This window comes from Dama dama, chromosome 19 (assembly GCF_033118175.1).
Source record: "Dama dama isolate Ldn47 chromosome 19, ASM3311817v1, whole genome shotgun sequence".
Taxonomy (NCBI): Eukaryota; Metazoa; Chordata; class Mammalia; order Artiodactyla; family Cervidae; genus Dama; species Dama dama.
The window spans coordinates 59,605,285-59,625,884 of record NC_083699.1 but is presented as its reverse complement, the minus strand read 5'-3'; the positions used below and the strand labels follow the sequence as shown (position 1 = coordinate 59,625,884).

Below are 20,600 nucleotides of genomic sequence, written 5' to 3'. Positions count from 1 at the left end.
GATCTTCACGACCTAGGGATTGAACCCGGGTCTCCTACACTGCAGGCAGATTCTTAACCATATGAGCCACCAGGGAGGAATTATTATTAAATTTGTTAGTGTGATGTGGTATTGTGGTTATATGTTTTATAAAAGAGTCCATATCCTTTAGAGAGTCTTATAGCATATTTTTGGTTGAAATGCTATTACGTTTGAGATCTGCTTCACAACAATCCAGTGGGGGTGTATGAATGTAGATGGGCATGTAGTTGAAAGAAGACAGGGCCATGAGCTGATAATTGCTGAGCTTGGCTGATGGCTACTGAAGGCTTAGTTATATTTGTCTTTCTACTTTTTTACTTTGGAAATTTTCAATAACAAAAAGTTAAAAAAACCAAGATTTTCATCTCATCTTCCTATTACTTAGATGCATCCTTGGGCAAGTTAATTAAATGTCTCTGAGGCTCACTTATAAAACAGAAAAAAAAAAAAAAGAAATAGGTTTGGGGTGAGCAGACTCAGAGTAGAAAACTGATGATATGCAGATATTTTGGGTATTTTGGAGGATGTGTGTGTGCTCAACAACAGCACTTCTTTTCATGTTTGAAAACTCAGATACTGCGTTAATCTTGAGTAGAAGAAAGACTCCTCAACACCCGTACTGAAGCCATGAAAATCAGATATTCACTCTCCCTGACCTCTCCACAGGGCAGCTAGAACTCTGGCACATGAACACATGAACCAAGCCCAGCCAACTGGAGATTTGCACCTACAACCTTGAAATTGCTCATGAAGCAAGACTTCAGAATTCATCTAGCAGTGGTGACAGTCAGTGTCCAGTGTCCTCACTATTCTACCCAGATTCTTCCTTAGGCATGAACAGCATCTTCTGAAGCTGTTCTTTAGCCTTCTTGTTAAGCTTGAGCTCCTTGATATCCTTCCAGTAAATTCCTTTTTTACATGTTAGTCAGTGTCAACAACCAAGAACTTTCACTAGTCTCTCCTTAGTTCAAGGAATCATAGTCTTCCAAATACTCAGGGGCAATATACTGCACACACTTAGAAACATTGTTGAATAAATGAATGAATGAATACAAGTGGCCTGCAAGATAATTTAGTGTTTTAGAAATTTCTCACAGAGGTGTTTGTAGGGATTCTATCATAATATGTTTTTTAAAAATTTGGTTTTAATTTTAATAGAATTTTCTAATAATTAACATAAGGATATTGTGATTTATCTGGCTGACCATTTGTAAGATTATATTTATGACTGAGCTGACATCTAGTGATCTTCTAAAAGATGCATTATTTCTGAAACTAAAGGGCCAGGGACAAATTTCTGAGAGTGCTTATGAAATCTCACATTGGAGAACACTGATCTAATGCAGCTTGTCTCTCTTTCATAGATTTGGAAATTCAGTCCTACTGAAGGAAAGTGATTCTTCCCATTCTCACATTGGTGAGCATATTTTTCAGCTCTCTCTACAAACTTTTATCACTACCTCTCTGACTGACGTGAAGAAACACTGGACTCCTTGGGATCTGGCTGACAGAGCCCTCCATTTGCAGATAGCAGGACAGAACCTAATTCTCCACACTCCAGACAATGCCAGCGTCTTGATTCTCCAATCTCTCCTATGTAGTCACTAATTTTCCTTCATTTGCCCTTGGAGCCTTCTCAGACTTTGGATTTGTTGTAGGTAACTTTAAACCTCCTATCTACTAAAAAAAAATTATTTGCAGCAAGAGTCTGTAACTGGTAAAAATGGTCAGTTAACTATACAGATATTAAGAAAAGTAGCAAGAATACACAGAAGAACTATACAAAAAAGATCTTCATGACTCAGATAGTCATGATGGTATGATCACTCACCTAGAGCCAGACAAAGTCTGGTGGGAATGCGAAGTCAAGTGGGCCTTAGGAAGCATCACTATGAACAAAGTTAGTGGAAGTGATGGAATTCCAGTTGAGCTATTTCAAATCCTAAAAGATGATGCGGTGAAAGTGCTGCACTCAATATGCCAGCAAATTTGGTAAACACATCAGTGGCCGTAGGACTGGAAAAGGTCAGTTTTCATTCCAATCCCAAAGAAAGGCAATGCCAAAGAATGTTCAAACTACCACACAATTGCACTCATCTCACATACTAGCAAAGTAATGCTCAAAATTCTCCAAGCCAAGCTTCAACAGTACGTGAACCAAGAACTTCCAGATATTCAAGCTGGATTTAGAAAAGGCAGAGGAACCAGAGATCAAATTGCCAACATCCACTGGATCATCGAAAAAGCAAGAGAGTTCCAGAAAAACATCTACTTCTGCTTTATTGACTGCACCAAAGCCTTTGACTGTGTGGAAACAAACTATGGAAAATTCTGAAAGAGATGGGAATACCAGACCACCTGACCTGCCTCTTGAGAAATATATATGCAGGTCAGGAAGCAACAGTTAGAACTGGACATGGAACAACAGACTGGTTCCAAATAGGGAAAGGAGTACGTCAAGGCTGTATCTTGTCACCGTGCTTATTTAACTTATAAGCAGAGGACATCATGAGAAACGCTGGGCTGGAGGAAGCACAGGCTGGAATCAAGATTGCCAGGAGAAATATCAATAACTTCAGATATGCAGATGACACCACCCTTATGAAAGAAGGCAAAGAAGCATTAAAGAGCCTCTTGATGAAAGTGAAAGAGGAGAGTGAAAAAGTTGGCTTAAAACTCAAAATTCAGAAAACTAAAATCATGGCATCTGGTCCCATCACTTCATGGCAAATAGTTGGGGAAATAGTGAGAGACTTTATTTTTTGGGGCTCCAAAATCACTGCAGATGGTGACTGCTGCCATGAAATTAAAAGACGCTTGCCCCTTGGGAGAAAAGTTATGACCAATGTAGAAAGCATATTAAAAAGCAGAGACATTACTTTGCCAACAAACACCCATCTATTCAAGGCTATGGTTTTTCCAGTAGTCATGTATGGATGTGACCATACGTGACTATAAAGAAAGCTGAGCGCAGAAGAATTGATGCTTTTGAACTGTGGTATTGGAGAAGACTCTTGAGAGTCCCTTGGACTGCAAGGAGATCCAACTAGTCCATCTTAAAGGAAATCAGTCCTGAATATTCATTGGAAGGACTGATGCTGAAGCTGAAACTCCAATACTTTGGCTACCTGATGCTGAGAGCTGACTCATTTGAAAAAACCCTGATGCTGGGAAATATTGAAGGTGGGAGGAGAAGGGGACAACAAAGGATGAGATGGTTGGATGGCATCACCAACTCCACGGACATGAGTTTGAATAAACTCTGGAGTTGGTGATGGACAGGGAAGCCTGGCGTGCTGCAGTCCATGGGGTTGCAAAGAGTCGGACATGACTAAGTGACTGAACTATACAGAGATTAAACAAGGCTCTGTCATTCATCATTATGGGTTTTTGAAGCTTTATTCCTAATATTTACTTAGCTGTGGAGTTTAGGGAGAGGGATACTGGTCTTTTATCCAACACTTTTAGGCTCCATTTGGCACTTGGCTTGCTTGGGGAGTCATGGCTGGTTTGAATGGGAAGGATAAGAATTAGGGCTATGAGAATGTCTTGGTTTTCCCTGTATTGGATGGCAATTGGGCACATGAAATTATCCCATTAGCCTCCTTTTTCTATTTTTCTTAGCTCTGCCCGTGTCTGGTTCAGTGATGTCCTTTCCCTCTAATAGAGGTGGTTCTGGACAGTAAAGTCCACAACACATCCAAGAGTCACTGGCTTCAGTCATTGGGATCTATCCCAAGAGTCACATGCTTTTGGAATATCACTTGATAATGCCTATTTTGAAGCTCAAATTAGATAGGTTCTCAAGTTTGTCATTTATCATAGATCCAAGTATGAGACTGGGGCCAAATTCATTTTGGGGTGGAAGTGGGATTGAGTCAAGCCATTGTCTTGAGAAAGGGCCTCTTATTCTTTTCCTACAACCAAAGGCATGGCTTACTTACCATTTTCCGCGTGGCATCTGATGGAAATCTGGCCCTTATTGAAAACTGCCGAATGGGGTGTAACTGTAGACAGGCAGACTAGGGTGGGTTGAAAGAGAAACAGTTGTGTGTTAAGCTCTATATAGTTGGCTCATATAGATGATGCTATATGAATACAACATGTTCATATCCTCACTCTTGGGTCCTGACGTCCTATTTCATGGGGGCCAATATTCCTTTTCCACCAAAGCTTTGGGACTTTCAGTTTGAGATTCTGATTCTCACTCAAGTCATTACAGGTTGATCTAGATGTCCAGTTTGGACCTACCTTCAAGATCAAACCCAGTTCTTACTATATGAAGCCCTTTCCTGAGCATATTGACTTTATCTTCTCATAACCTCTCCAGCATTTAATATTTATGTGCTTAGTTGTCTTCATCTCACTTTGGCAAACATTCCATTCAGTTTTGGGCTGCTCACTAATTTTGGGTGTAGGTGTGTTTTATTTGCGTATATAAGGTTTTAAACTCCATGAAGGTAGAGGCTGTATAATATCCCTGCTATCTCTTGCTTAGCAGTTGCAAGTGATAGGTATATATCCATTCATGCTTCAAATGAATACACCTGAACTATGTACTAGGCACTGAAGTAAGCAGAATTTACAGCCCAGGCAATTGGAGTATTTCAATGAACTTCCTTTTCAGAGCCTCAAAAGATCTAATAAAATGTACCATCAGCATCCCATTCCACCAGCTGGTTAGTGCCTTGACACAGAGGCAGATTTAGAAAGGAAAAGAAGTTTCAACAGACCCCTAGTGATTCTTGATGTGAATGGTCTGGCCAAGAAGTCATTCCTGGAAACCCAGCAGCAGTGAATGGTAAAGCTGCTACACTAAAACTTCATACCTGTGTGATATCTGAACAGCTGCCATTTGAGGGCAATGAAAGACTTTGAAAGGAAGCAGAACAAGCCCAGAAAGGGTACTCTAGGGAAGACTATCAATGCACTGTTGAGATTGGATTTCCTCCATCTAAGGCCCAGCCAATATCTGCAGGTTAAAAGGTGGCAGATGTGTGTCCCTGATGGGCATAACAGGCAAAAGCTTGCACTGCTGGACACAGGCCGGGAGGTTGTGTCTTCCTTCTGCTGCTCCAGGATGCTCACCTGTTGGGGGAAGCCGGGTCTGACACTGAGGCACTGACTGTTCTGTCGAGTGAGGATCCGCTTCCGTCTCCTCTGTCTCAACACCACGTAGATCCTGGCATAGACGAGGACAGTCACTCCGAAGGGCAGGTAGAAGGACACCACTGAAGAGTAGAGGACAAAGTCAGGGTTGGAGATGGAGCAGATGCTGGGGTCTCCTGTGAGTGAGAGAAGTGGAGAAAGCAAAGTAGTTGGTCAAGTACGGGATTCAGTGGGGAGCACAGAATACGGCCCCACATCACATGTGGTGTCTCCACCAGCAAATCCACAATGGAAGTTTGAGAAGTGCTGGGAGCCGGTCCCACCTCCTCCCTCATCATGTCCCAGTTTACATGCTGCCTCCTCTGAGGAGGCTACCTGCCTCGAGTTTCTCAGTCAGAAGCAGCTCTACTTCCTTTGTGCCCCACGGTCCTTTCCTGTCATCACTTTTGTGTAAGTAGCACTCATGGCCTGATTGTTAAGCTGTGGGGAAAGGGTCCCATCTCAGACACCCACATTGTCCGCTTGTACTCCATAGGCAGTCTAATTCATCTTTTTTTTATATATATTTATTTTTTAATTGGAGGGAAATGGCTTGACAATGTTGTGTTGGTTTCTGCTATACAACAACACAAATCAGCCATGATTATATTAATATATGTATCCCCTCCCTCTTAAGCCTCCCTCCCATCCCCCCATCACACCCCTCTTCCCTGTGTTATATAGCAACTTCTCACCAGCTATCTATTTTACACTTGATAGTGTATATATGTTGATGCTACTTTCTCTGTTCATCTTACTCTTTCCTTCCCCAACTGTGTCCACAAGTCTGTTCTATAGATCTGTTTCTCCGTTCCTTCTCTGCAAATAGGTCCATCAATACCATTTTTCTAGAGTCCATGCTGCTGCTAAGTCACTTCAGTCATGTCCGATTCTGTGCGACCCCATCCCTGGGATTCTCCAGGCAAGAACACTGGAGTGGGTTGCCATTTCCTTCTCCAATGCATAAAAGTGAAAAGTGAAAGTGAAGTTGCTCAGTCGTGTCCGACTCTTCACGACCCCATGGACTGCAGCCCACCAGGCTCCTCCGTCCATGGGATTTTCCAGGCAAGAGTACTGGAGTCGGGGTGCCATTGCCTTCTCCGCTAGATTCCATAGACATGTGTTAATATACAATATTATATTGTATAATATACAGGAGGGCTGAGAGGAGCTACTCCACGTTCAAGGTCAGGAGGGGCGGCCATGAGAAGATACCCCTCGTCCAGGGTAAAGAGCAGCGGCTGCGCTTTGCTGGAGCAGCCCTGAAGAGATACCCCACGTCCGAGGTAAGAGAAACCCAAGTAAGACGGTAGGTGTTGCAAGAGGGCATCAGAAGGCAGACACACTAAAATCATAATCACAGAAAACTAGCAAATCTGATCACAGGACCACAGTCGTGTCTAACTCAATGAAACTAAGCCATGCCGTGTGGGGCCACCCAAGATGGTCGGGTCATGGTGGAGAGGTCTGACAGAATGTGGTCCACTGGAGAAGGGAATGGCAAACCACTTCAGAATTCTTGCCTTGAGAACCCCATGAACAGTATGAGAAGGCAAAATGATAGGATACTGAAAGAGGAACTCCCCAGGTTGGTAGGTGCCCAATATGCTACTGGAGATCAGTGGAGAAATAACTCCAGAAAGAAGGAAGAGATGGAGCCAAAGCAAAAACAATACCCAGTTGTGGGTGACTGGTGATAGAAGCAAGATCTGATGCTGTAAAGAGCAATATTGCATAGGAACCTGGAATGTTAGGTCCATGAATCAGGGCAAATTGGAAGTGGTCAAACAGGAGATGGCAAGAGTGAATGTCGACAGTCTAGGAATCAGCAAACTAAAATGGACTGGAATGGGTGAATTTAACTCAGATGACCATTATATCTACTACTGTGGGCAGGAATCCCTTAGAAGAAATGGAGTAGCCATCATGGTCAACAAAAGAGTCTGAAATGCAGTACTTGGATGCAATCTCAAAAATGACAGAATGATCTCTGTTTGTTTCCAAGGCAAACCATTCAATATCACGGTAATCCAAGCCTATGCCCCAACCAGTAACGCTGAAGAAGCTGAAGTTGAACGGTTCTATGAAGACCTACAAGACCTTTTAGAACTAACACCCCAAAAAAGATGTCCTTTTCATTATAGGGGACTGGAATGCAAAAGTAGGAAGTCAAGAAACACCTGGAGTAACAGGCAAATTTGACCTTGGAGTACGGAATGAAGCAGGGCAAAGGCTGATAGAGTTTTGCCAAGAGAACGCACTGGTCATAGCAAACACCCTCTTCCAACAACACAAGAGAAGACTCTACACATGGACATCACCGGATGGTCAACGCCGAAATCAGATTGATTATATTCTTTGTAGCCAAAGATGGAGAAGCTCTGTACAGTCAGCAAAAACAAGACCGGGAGCTGACTGTGGCTCAGATCATGAACTCCTTATTGCCAAATTCAGACTTAAACTGAAGAAAGTAGGGAAAACCACTAGACCATTCAGGTATGACCTAAATCAAATCCCTTATGAATATACAGTGGGAGTGAGAAATAGATTTAAGGGACGAGATCTGATAGACAGAGAGCCTGATGAACTGTGGACGGAGGTTCGTGACATTGTACAGGAGACAGGGATCAAGACCATCCCCATGGAAAAGAAATGCAAAAAGGCAAAATGGCTGTCTGAGAAGGCCTTACAAATAGCTGTGAAAAGAAGAGAAGTGAAAGGCAAAGGAGAAAAGGAAAAATATTCCCATTTGAATGCAGAGTTTCAAAGAATAGCCAGGAGAGATAAGAAAGCCTTCCTCAGCGATCAATGCAAAGAAATAGACGAAAACAACAGAATGGGAAAGACTAGAGATCTCTTCAAGAAAATTAGAGATACCAAAAAAAGATTTCATGCAAAGATGGGTTCGATAAAGGACAGAAATGGTATGGAACTGACAGAAGCAGAAGATATTAAGAAGAGGTGACAAGAATACACAGAAGAACTGTACAAAAAAGATCTTCATGACCCAGATAATCACAATGGTGTGATCACTCACCTAGAGCCAGACATCCTGGAATGTGAACCCAAGTGGGCCTTAGGAAGCATCACTACGAACAAAGCTAGTGGATGTGATGGAATTCCAGTTGAGCTATTTCAAATCCTGAAAGATGATGCTGTGAAAGTGCTGCACTCAATATGTCAGCAAATTTGGAAAACTGAGCAGTGGCCACAGGACTGGAAAAGGTCAGTTTTCATTCCAGTCCCTAAGAAAGGCAATCCCAAAGAATGTTCAAACTACTGCACAATTGCACTCATCTCACACGCTAGTAAAGTAATGCTCAAAATTCTCCAAGCCGGGCTTCAGCAATACGTGAACTTCCAGATGTTCAAGCTGGTTTTAGAAAAGGCAGAGGAACCAGAGATCAAATTGCCAATATCCACTGGATCATCAAAAGAGCAAGAGAGTTCCAGAAAAACATCTATTTCTGCTTTATTGACTACGCCAAAGCCTTCGACTGTGTGGACAATAAATTGTGGAAAATTCTGAAAGAGATGGGAATACCAGACCACCTGACCTGCCTCTTGAGAAACCTGTATGCCGGTCAGGAAGTAACAATTAGAACTGGACATGGAACAACAAACTGGTTCCAAATTGGGAAAGGAGTATGTCAAGGCTGTATATTGTCACTCTGCTTATTTAACTTATATGCAGAGTACATCATGAGAAACGCTGGTCTGGAAGAAGCACAAGTTGGAATCAAGATTGCTGGGAGAAATATCAATAACCTCAGATATGCAGATGACACCACCCTTATGGAAGAGAGTGAAGTGGAACTAAAAAGCCTCTTGATGAAACTGAAAGAGGAGAGTGAAAAAGTTGGCCTAAAGCTTAACATTCAGAAAACTAAGATCATGGCATCTGGTCCCATCACCTCATGGGAAATAGATGGGGAGACAGTGGAAACAGTGTCAGACTTTATTTTTTTGGGCTCCAAAATCACTGCAGATGGTGACTGCAGCCAGGAAATTAAAAGACACTTACTCCTTGGAAGGAAAGTTATGACCAACCTATTAAAAAGCAGATACATTACTTTGCCAACAAAGGTCCGTCTAGTCAAGGCTATGGTTTTTCCAGTGGTCATGTATGGATATGAGAGTTGGACTGTGAAGAAAGCTAAGCGCCGAAAAATTGATGCTTTTGAACTGTGGTGTTGGAGAAGACTCTTGAGAGTCCCTTGGACTGCAAGGACATCCAACCAGTCCATCCTAAAGGAGATCAGTCCTGGATGTTCACTGGAAGGACTGATGTTGAAGCTGAAACTCCAGTACTTTGGCCACCTCATGTGAAGAGTTGAGTCATTGGAAAAGACCCTGATGCTGGGAGGGACTGGGGGCAGGAGGAGAAGGGCATGATAGGATAAGATGGCTGGATGGCATCACTGACTCGATGGGCATGAGTTTGAGTAAACTCTGGGAGTTGGTGATGGACAGGGAGGCCTGGCGTGCTGCGATTCATGGGGTCGCAAAGAGTCGGACACGACTGAGCAACTGAACTGAACTGAACTGAATATTACATTGTGTATATACTGCATGTTCTTTATCCGTTTATCTTCTGATGGACATCTAGGTTGTTTCCATGTGCTAGCTATTGTACATAGTGGTGCTATGAACATTAGGGTACATGTGTCTTTTTCAATTATTATTTTCTCAGGGTATAGGCCCAGTAGTGGGATTGTTGGGGTAGTTCACTTCCCAGATGGCTTAGGTGGTAAAGAATCTGCCTGCAGTTCAGGAGACCCAGGTTTGATCCCTGGGTTGGGAAGATCTCCTGGAGAAAGGACCAGCTACCCACTCCAGTGTTCTTCCCTGAATAATTACATGAAGAGTGGAGCCTGGCAGGCTACAGTCCATGGGATCGCAGAGTCGGACACAAATGAGCGACTAATGTTTCATTTTCACGGTAGTTTTATTCCTAGTTTTTAAAGGAATCTCCATACTGTTCTCCATAGTGGCTGTATCAATTTACACAGATGGCCAACAAACACATGAAAAGATGTTCAACATCACTAAATATTGGAGAAATACAAACCTAATTCATCTTGGTGTTGCTCCCAGTTCACTTAAGAAGAAAATATACTGATGATTACATGCCAGACACCACTCTACACTGGGGCTACAAAGATGAGTAAAGACTCGGTGTCTACACTTGAAGGAGCTCACAATCTAGACAGACAGACAATCCTTTCTGAATGCTGTGCTGTGTCACAGAGGGGGCGTGGCCTGGGAGGCTGGGGGGAGTGTCACAGAGTGACAGAGCAGAGGCTCCCAGGAAGGATCCAGGCCCTGGAAAAGGGCCTGCTGGTGTGGAGGCGTAGAATGCAGTGAGAGAAAGGAGGAAGGCTTCTGTGCTGAGAATGCCAGGTCTCCAAGTTTGAATCAAGTGTGGGGCAGGTGGTGGCTGAATACAGGCAAGTTTACTTTTCAGGGAATCCCTGTTCTGCTCAAGGGTACGATTGCAAAAGAGGCAGTAAACATATTGTCATCATGGACAACGTGAATCAAGGCACATCCTTGTCTTGCTTTATGTCCTGAAATGCTCCTGGGCCTCCTCTCTGGGAGGGCCCTGCAACTTTGTCTTCAGCAGAAATTTAAATCCTAGTTATTTTTCTGACTTGTGCAATGGAAGGATCAGGGATCTTTAGGGTTTTCTCTAGCACTAACTCTCCAACCTCCAATGCCTTAGGGGCTGTTGATGCCGTGATATTTGACTCCTGACTGCTGAGCCTCTGCTGGGAGCTGAGGCAACACAGGTCGACCAGGCCCCATAGCCTTGGAACTGTCTGCAACCCATGGTCCTGCCTTATGTGTGCATCCAGAAATGCATGTCACCCTTCTCAGGCAATAAGAGTGATTCCAAGAAGGAAGAAACTGCAGTTTAACTTTGCTCTACCTCAGTCCCTGGGGTCGCAAAGAGTCAGACATGACTGAGCAACTGAACAGAACTGAACTGATGTTCTCTGACAATTCACAATCCTACGTGGCAGCCCATTTCATTAAAAGATGAACTCTGGGGGATTTCATTGGTGGCCCAGGGGTTAAGCATCCACCTTGCAATGCAGGGGATGCGGGTTTGATCGTTGGTCAGGGAACTAAGATCCCACACACCTCAGAGCAACTAAGCCTGCGGCTAGCTACCAAGCCCGTGGGCTCCGGAGCACCTGTGCCACAACTGGAGAATCTGGGCATCGCAATGAAAGACCCCTCAGGATGTAGCAAAGATCACTCGTGCTGCAGCTAAGACCCGATGCAGCCAAGTATGTACATTCATTAATTTAGGAAAAGAAAAAAGAAATTAAAAAAAAGAAGAGCTCTGCCAGAAGGTTGTGTTTTGTGCTGCATTTAGTAGAAGTCCAGTGACTTCCACTATCAGGTGTTGGCAGTATACTGCCCCTTTCTCCTCTACTTCTCACATGAGGAGGGATAAGAAAAAATGGTGGAGAGATCATTTCTATTGGGCTTTCAATATAACTTGGGAACTTCCTTATAGATGCAATATATCACTATATCAATAGTGAAGTTATGCTGTGAAGGTCAGACGAGGCAAAGGAAGATGGCTGGGCTTCTCTGCCTTGAGTCCTGCTCACAAATTCTCTAACCAATGTTCTAGAATGAGATGACTAGGCTCCTCTCTGACCACCAGCAGAACTACCACTGTTTAGATTTCCTTGGAGCAAGGGCACAGTTATATTTTGAGGCAGAGGAACTTTTTCTAATACATAATAATAGTAACACTGACTAATATCTATTGGGCTTTTATAATGGCCCAGAGAATTTAACACAATATATGAATAAGTGGAGAGCTTATTATAGTCTGGGCTTCCCTGATGGCTCAGTTGGTAAAGAATCTGGGCCGCAATGCAGGAGACCTGGGTTCAATCCCTGGGTTGGGAAGATCCCCTGGAGAAGTGAATGGATACTCACTCCACTATTCTGGCCTGGAGAATTACGTGGACTGTGTAGTCCATGGGGTCACAAAGAGTTGGACACAACTGAGTGACTTTCACTTTCACTTTGACTTACTATAGTCTAATGAATACATTGAAAAGTAAGAGAGAAAGAGATGAGAGAGAAGTGAGCCTATACTAAGGCTATACTAAGGTGAGCCTATACTAAAGCTTGTGACCTGTGTTAAGTCACGAGTCTTTTTTGCCTTCTCAATTCTATATTTGAAAATCCTTTTGGAAAGTTTTGTTTCTGGAACAATTATGATCTCACTGGTGGCAACAAGACTGCAATTAGCTCATCATTCTTCTTCACTTTACATGTTGACATTAACTGGGAACTCTGTCTAATGTCGGATTTTGAGACTGTTACCAGTGTGTGTGTGTGTGTGTGTGTGTGTGTGTGTGTGTGAGCATGAGTAAGACTGCCCCTGCCAGCCTCCAAGAATGAGTAAGAGGAATCACTCTGCCCAGCAAGCATTGCTGGAGGCTTGCTGCTGGCCAGGTAAGGACAACCTTGGTCTAGCAGTGGTAGTGAGTGCCCCATACTGCAGATTCCAATTTAGAAGGTATTTTCTCTTAAAAAAAAAAGTGTTTATTTATTTATTTGGCTGTGCTGGGTCTTAGTTGTGGCATGAGAATTCTTAGTTATGGCATGTAAGATCTAGTTCCCTGACCAGGGATAGAACCCAGGCCCCTGCATGGGAGCACAGTCTTAGCCATTGGACCACCAGGGAAGTCCAGAAGGCATTTTCTTATAGAAACATGGATATAGAGGGTGGCTTAGTTATCAGACTAATGCCCAAAGCACATTTAGACTCATCGAAATGGTATTTGAGTGCCAGAGTCAACCTCTATTGTTATGTTAGAGAATGTTGCCTATGTATGTGCATGTGTGTGCACATGCGTGTTTGTGTATATACTGTGTCATTGGTAAGTGGTAATGGGAAATGGTAAAAAGTAATGCAAGGATGATAACAACATCATATTTTAGGAGCACCCTGAATTAACCAGGCACATCTTCATTGGATAACTTCTCCATTTAACCTCTAATATGGCAGAGAAGCAAGCCTCACTTTGAGCAGGGGATATGTGCTTGGCACGTTTATGTATGTTATCCCAATTTAATCTTCACTTTATTGTAAAAAAAAGCTCCATGAAGGAGGTGGAGTGAAGTTATAGCATATGTAGGCTTAGATTCTAGAGTCAATGAAAATTATAGAGTAAAAATTCACCCTGAATCACATATAAAAATATACACGGTTTGATTACAACTCTGAACAGTAATAAGTAAAGACATATGACACATGCAGTAATATGTCATCTTTTACAAAGAGTTCAACATAACATGTAATTTTAGAGATTAAGTTGCTGCACTTATTTGCAAGAGGCCATATATAAAAATAAATGCTGAAAACTTCCTAACTTAAATACATAGACCTAGTCCAAATATTTGATTTTGTTCATTTTTGCTCTACTATATTATTACCCCAAATTTGTTAATAAGGAAGCTTAACTTAGAAAAGTTAAGTAACTTGTTCAAACAGATACAGCTGTTAAGTAGTAGAATTGAAGTTTGAATCTAGGTTTTTCTGACTCCAGGGCCTCTGCCTTCCTAAATGTATTCTGACTTCTAAATAATTGTCCAGCAAATGACTCTTTGAAGACTATTTATAAGTTAAGATTTACCTGAATTTATATGTAATATGTTACATATATCTGTACACATAAGTACATAGCTATGTGACTTGTACATGTATACCAGAAATTCATAAAATAGAACACAGTAGGAATTGAATGAACCAATTCAAATGGACAAAGTAAGAAATCCAGATGAACACTAGAAGAGGAATTAAGTAGTTATCTCTTAGTGAATACTCAGTGTTTACTGTCAATACCTGTAACTTTACTATATGTGCTAACAGTTTTCATTCAACACATGAAATTCCTGAGGCTGAAAGATGGTCATAGAATAGACGCGAAAGGCATTGAAGCACATGAGGTATAAATTTGGCTCAGTATTGTATTTAAAGTCCTGGACATGTCAGATAAACACATTTTTCATCCATTTGTCCATCCATCCATCCATCCATCCATCCATCTGTCCATCCATCCTGCCAACCATCCATCCATCCAATAGAAGATGTACCATGTGCCAAGCACCATGGTCAAAAATTTCTGTATATTAAAAATATAAAATACATCCTCCAATAATTCACAAATGTATCCTAGTTCCCAAATGCTAGAAATGATTCTTATTGAGTAGAAAGCTAGAAATGTATACCCTGCTCAAGGGCTTTTATGATATGCTACTTTGTATTGTAAATTCATTACAAGTTATCATCTTTTCATTAACAAATCTCACCTGAATTATTCATATAGCATAGTTTTTTTAACTGGCATATTTCTTCAAATGAATACAACAGTATTTCTTTCAAAATAGGAGTAAGCCAGACTTCATTAATTGGGGCAGAGTATGGCTCCTGCACCATTAATTGAAGAGATTTTGCTTTCTATTTTATTTATAATCAATAGAGGCCAGTGCTTTGCAGTCTATAGGATCCTCATTTGATTACAAAATGTACTGCTTTTGAGGTCAGACATTTCAGGGATGAACACCACTCACAGACATTCAGATGTGCTATGAATCACTTGGGTGTTGGAAGGGACACTGTCATTGTTACCTGTGGTGTTGAAGCCAAAGAGGAGAGGGCAAGACACAGCAAAGGACAGCAGCCAGACAGCTGTGATCATGAGGGCCACACGTCGACAGGAGCTCTGTCCTGTGCCTTGCTGGTAGTGAACTGGCATGACCACAGCAGTGTACCTGTGAAAGGAAGGGGATAGAGAATAGATATGATAAGAAAGTGTCAAAAGACAGGTTGAAAAAGGTTACTAGATAAATAATTAGGTTGATACATGCGGAAGGAGAAAAATAATTTGGTTGGACAAACTTAAGGGAGAAAGGGGTCTTTGAGTGAACACAGCAGAAAGACTGAGATAAGACAGATGAAGGACTCATTGAGGGAGGTGAGCAGAGAAAGGAAGAAAGAGTGAAAAGCATAGCATAGTGACACTGGGTTGTCAGCGAGCTTCTTATATATCCACGAGGGTATCAGGAATGCTGGTGGCCCAGCATATCCCAGCCTTGTATTCACACACCCTTACACCCTTAATCCTGAAGAGTCTAGGTGCGTGGTTTGTGTGCCTTTATTTTCTTCCACAGTTTTCAGATAATAATGGAACTGTGCCTGAAGAGGATGTTTATCCCTGCTTGTATCCTAACATTAATTCTAACCCTTCAGTGATAACTCTTCCAAGTAGCAGAGATTTTGTAAATAGAGATGAGTAATATCTAATGAAGGCTTATTTTAAAATCAACTTTTCATGCTGTCTTAGTCTGTTCAGACTGCTCTATCAAAAATACCATTGGGTGACTTAAACAATAAATATTTATTTTTCACAGTTCAGGAGATTGGGAAGTCCAGGATTAATGTGCTGGTAGGTTTGGTATCTGGTGTTAAACCCACTGCTTGGCTGGTGGGTAGCCATCTTCTTGCTGTGTTCTCCCTTCCCTGGTGGCTCAGAGGTTAAAGCATCTGCCTGCAATGCGGGAGACCTGGGTTTGATCCCTGGGTCGGGAAGATCCCCTGGAGAAGGAACTGGCAACCCACTCTAGTATTCTTGCCTGGAGGATCCCATGGACGGAGGAGCCTGGTGGGCTATAGTCCAAGGGATCTCAAAGAGTCGGACACGACTGAGCGACTTCACTTCTCATGGTTGGAAGGGTGAGGCAAGCTCTCTGGAGTCTCTTTTATAAGGGCAAATCCCATTAATGAGGGTGGATTCCTAATCACCACCCAAAGGTTCCACTTCCTAGTACCATCACAGTGGTGGTTAGGATTTTAATATATGAATTTGGGGGTGGGGGATGTAAACATTCAGTCTACAGCACATGCTTTTACATGGCCAAAGCAGTTTTTTATTCTTATTAGATATTGTCTTTTCTGTGGTATCTCCACACACACATTTCCAGCTGCTTATTGGACTTACCTGCACAGTTGTTCCATGGTTGTCCCAAACTCAAACTATCTGAAATAGATCTTTCTGTTTCCCTACATTTCTTAATCTGGCTCCACTTCTTGCCTTTCTTCAAGATATCCATACCCAACATTCAGGCTTTTTGACATTTCTTTGGCCTTTCCTTATCATTTGCTCATCCATTCATTTAACCTTTCATTCATCCAGCATTTATTGGGTTCTTTACTATATACCAGGCCTTATTCTGGAAATACCAAGATGTGCAAATGGGACAACAGTCTCTGTCCTTATTGAGCTTGGAGGTAAGTGGAGTGGATGGATGAAAAAAATATTAATATAAAATGAAAACTATCATGAAAGAATTAAGTTGGGTGACATGTTTAAGGGTAGAGGAGGATGTAAAAAGGGGCAAACTGACACAAGATGGGAGGAAATGAGTGGGGTGAGAGGGAGCCAGCCATGAGGGAAGGCAGGAGAAAAGCATTTTAGGCAGAAGGACAGCAGGTCCTGTAAATTTATGCATTATAGTAACTTCCCCATTTATCCATGCACTTCTGCCACCTTCCTCTGTGATGGCCACAGCCTCCTGGCTGGTTTCCTGTGCTAGGCTCCAAAATAGATTTCATTATGTCCTCCCCACCCCATGGCCCCTCAGCTGACAACTGTCTAAGATAGGCAGAATTCTAAGATGGCGTCCAAGGTTCATGCACTGTAGAACTAGCAGAACTCCTGGGACTAGACTACAAGTCAACAGATTGAGTTAACCAAAAGGGAGATGATTCTGGGTGGCTGGGCCTAATTGGGTGAGCCCTTAAAAGGAACTCAGTACTTCCTGAGTAAGAGAGAGTCAAAGCATGAGAAATTATCCTCCTGGCCTTGAAGAGGCAACCTGCCGTGTTTGGGAAAAATCATTTGGCAGGGAACAGCACAAGGCCTGCAGGAGCTGAGAACAGCCCCTGGTTGACAACCACTAAGACAGTCGGAAGCTCTGTCATAATTGCAAGCAACTGGATTCTACTGATACCTGAATACATTTGAAAGATGAAACCACAAGTCAGCCTATACCCATTTTCAGCCTCGTGAGATCCTGAGCAGAGAACCTACACTGTGCACAGACTTTTAACCCATGAGATAAAAAACGGATATAGTTTAAGTCACTACATTTGTGATAATTTGTTGTATAGCAACAGAAAACAAATACTTGTCTTGCCAATTTGACCTCCTATGGGTCCTTGACACTTACTTATAACTCCAGGCATGTTAGCCATGTAACCCATGTTAGTGATTGGTAATCTTCAATAGTCTTTTTTCAATCCATTATCCCTTTTCCTTCCCCAGGTAGCTCATATTTTCTCTCCTTTAATCTCAGATCAGCTCTCAGTAACCATCCCAGTCCTTCCATCTTATGAAGACCTCTAACTCTAAATGTATAGCACTCCTCTGCCAATCAATCACATTGCTCTTCTGCATGCAGTGTCTTGCCTCACTAGTGAACTTACCTCATGGCTAGAGAGAGATAGACTCCATATGATTTAAGCTACTTAATGGCTCAATTCATCTTATAGCCTTGGTATTCCATATATGTCCTTGCACAAAGCAAGTAGTAAGAAGCTGTAGACTGATTGCCTCATGGATCCTGTAGGTATCCTACCCCAAAAGAGGACAATTCTAATTCTATCCCAGCTCAAGGGATCTAATATATATAGCTGAGTCTACAAATGCTGAACATTTATTTATTTACTATTGAAGTATAGTTGATTTACAATGATGTGTTAATTTCAGGTGTATAGTAAAGTGACATTTATATATATATATATATATATATTTGTGTGTTTGTGTGTGTGTGTGTGTATAGGCTTCCCAGGAGGTGCTAGTGGTAAAGAACCCACCTGCCAATGAAGGAGACTTAAGAGATGCATATTTGATCACTGGGTTGGGAAGATTCCCTGGAGGAGGGCATGGCAATCCACTCCAGTATTTTTGCCTGGAGAATTCCATGGACAGAGGAACCTGGTGGGCTACGGTCCATAGGGTCGCAAAGAGTTGGACACCACTGAAGCAACTTAGCATGCATATATATACACATGCACACTTTTTCAGATTCTTTTCCCATATAGGTTATTACAAAACATTGAGCATAGGTCCCTTGCTACATAGTAGGTCCTTGTTGTTTATCTATTTTATATATAGTAGTGTGTATTTGCTACTCCCAAATTCCTAACTGATCCATCCCGCCCACCTTTCCCCTCTGGTAATCTTGTTTGTATTTTATGTCTGTGAGTCTGTTTCTGTTTTGTAAATAAGTCCATTTGTACCATTTTTTAGATTCCACATATAAGTGATATCATATGATATTTGTTTTTCTCTGTCTGACTTAGTATAATAATCTTTAGGTCCATCTATGTTGCTGTAAATAACATTGTTTCATTCATTTTTATGGCTGAGTAGTATTCCACTATGTATATGTACCACAGCTTCTTTAACCATTCATCTGTTGATGGACATTTATCTTGGCTATTGTAAATAGCACATAGGCTCAAATTTTCATTGTCCTCTCGGTATTCAGGGAACCTGGAGGCCAGGTGCAGAGCAGGAACCCCCTTAGCTCCTCTTGTGCACCTCAAGGCTTGGGGCTGAGGAAGGACAGACCCTGAGCTGGAGGGGGTGGGGCAGTGTTCCCCAATGTTCCAGCCGCCTGACTCATCTACCTCTTGTGTATCTGGCCTTAAGAGTTCATGTGTTAACATTTGTGTCCCCAAATAGCCTTCCGAGCCAGGTCCGAGGGTGAAGATGGATGCAGACTTGATAGAACTTGGCGTTAGCACCCTGGCATGTGACAGAGGTGGTTCTTTCTCAAGAGGGAAAAACAGAGCCCTTATTTAGTAAGGTCAAATTTAGATCCTACCACCAACCCCAAGGACGGCCCATGATGGCCCAGTTTCCTTCTCCTGATGCACATACACTATAAATTCTCCCTTGAATTCCTAACGTGGAGATGAAGGAGCAGGCAAATAATGCGTGGCACTCCTCCAGGCTCTCACTCTGCTCAGGACTTCAGACTCTGCTGGGGCTTCAAGTCAAATACATCTACCGGGGCCTGACCCTGAGCAGTGATCCCTCGAGGCACTTCGGAGGAGAGGCTGAGCCTTGAGTCCTGTAGCTGCCCTGGCCGAACACCTGCTGAGGGTCGGGAAGGAAAGGTAAGATGCACTTCCTGCCCTTCAGACCTGCAGCTGGACCCAGGCCTTCATTTACATAATTACCTTTGATGTAGAAGAACCTGACCATCCCATTCATTCAGTGATATGCTGCTAAATGCCTAAAAACTGGCTCTGCAGGTGAAAAAGAGCCTTAATTTATACCATTTGCCAATTTATGTGGTACAAATACTCCCACCATTGTCCATTTCAAGTTACACCAATGGGTTAGTAACTGCCTCAAAAAGCTCCTAAAGTTTTGCCATCAGCTCTCACTGGCCATTATGAGCTGACTCCAAGCCCACCACTGATAGTTGCTCATTTTCCTAAATAGGCTTTAATGTTCAGCAACTTCTTGGAGGTTCTAATTTATTCAATGAGTCAGTAAGCGTAGGGAGCACTACCACTGAATGATTACATGATGAAAACAACTTCCCATAGCTAGTGGTGGCGGAGGCCAGGTCTCCAGGGCATTGCAAATCTCTGAGGCCTTGTGAGGACTTCACAGGTGGTGCAGTGGTAAAGAATCTGCCTGCCAAGCAGGAGATGAGAGTTCAATCCCTGTGTCAGAAAGATCCCCTGGAGAAGGAAATGGCAATCCACTCCAGTATTCTTGCCTGGAAATCCCATGGACAGTGGAGCCTAGCTAGCAGCCTCAGTCCACGGAGTTTCAAAAAGTTGGGCACGTCTTAGTGACTGAGCACGCATGCACGAGGCCTTGTGGGGACAAGGGCTTCTTCAGGAAACATGGTATTGAAGGGTGTTTTGTACTTTGAGAGCAATCAGCTGCCTGGAACTGAGGTTCCCCAAGTAGCTTGATTCTATTAATTTTCTGCGGGTCCTGTTAAAATGCATATTTCAAGGCCACACCCTTGGATATTTGTTTTACTCCAGAAGTGCGTATTTTTAACAAGCACGTGTATCTTTTGATTAGACAAGCTGGAGAAAATCTGCATTGGGGAGTATTTCTGTGTCAAAAACTCCTGTGAACTTGGGTTAGAAGTGAGAGATGAGACTACATCTTGCTACTGTTACATTAATATTTTTTCTTAATTTTAAAACATGATTAAATTTTTAGAATAAGTGACAACCCCCCCCCCCCCCCCCCCCCCCGCGCCGGCGCCCCACCCCTCACCCCAATTTGCTTCCAGGGCTTTTCCTCTGGGAAGCTTGCCACAATGGGCTGAGACCTAGCGGCTGTTCCGGCATT

The 20,600-nt window shown here is 42.6% G+C and overlaps 1 protein-coding gene across 1 annotated transcript in view; it reads right to left on the bottom strand.

Moving 5' to 3' along the window:
* Positions 1-20,600, bottom strand: part of DRD3 (dopamine receptor D3) — a 46,696-nt gene that overhangs the window by 6,721 nt on the left and 19,375 nt on the right. Inside the window, exons 3-5 of the mRNA XM_061168034.1 lie at positions 14,837-14,979; positions 5,110-5,306; positions 3,966-4,043 (exon numbers count right to left, since the gene is read on the bottom strand). Coding sequence (XP_061024017.1) covers positions 3,966-4,043; positions 5,110-5,306; positions 14,837-14,979 — 418 coding nt within the window. The remainder of the gene's footprint in view (positions 1-3,965; positions 4,044-5,109; positions 5,307-14,836; positions 14,980-20,600) is intronic.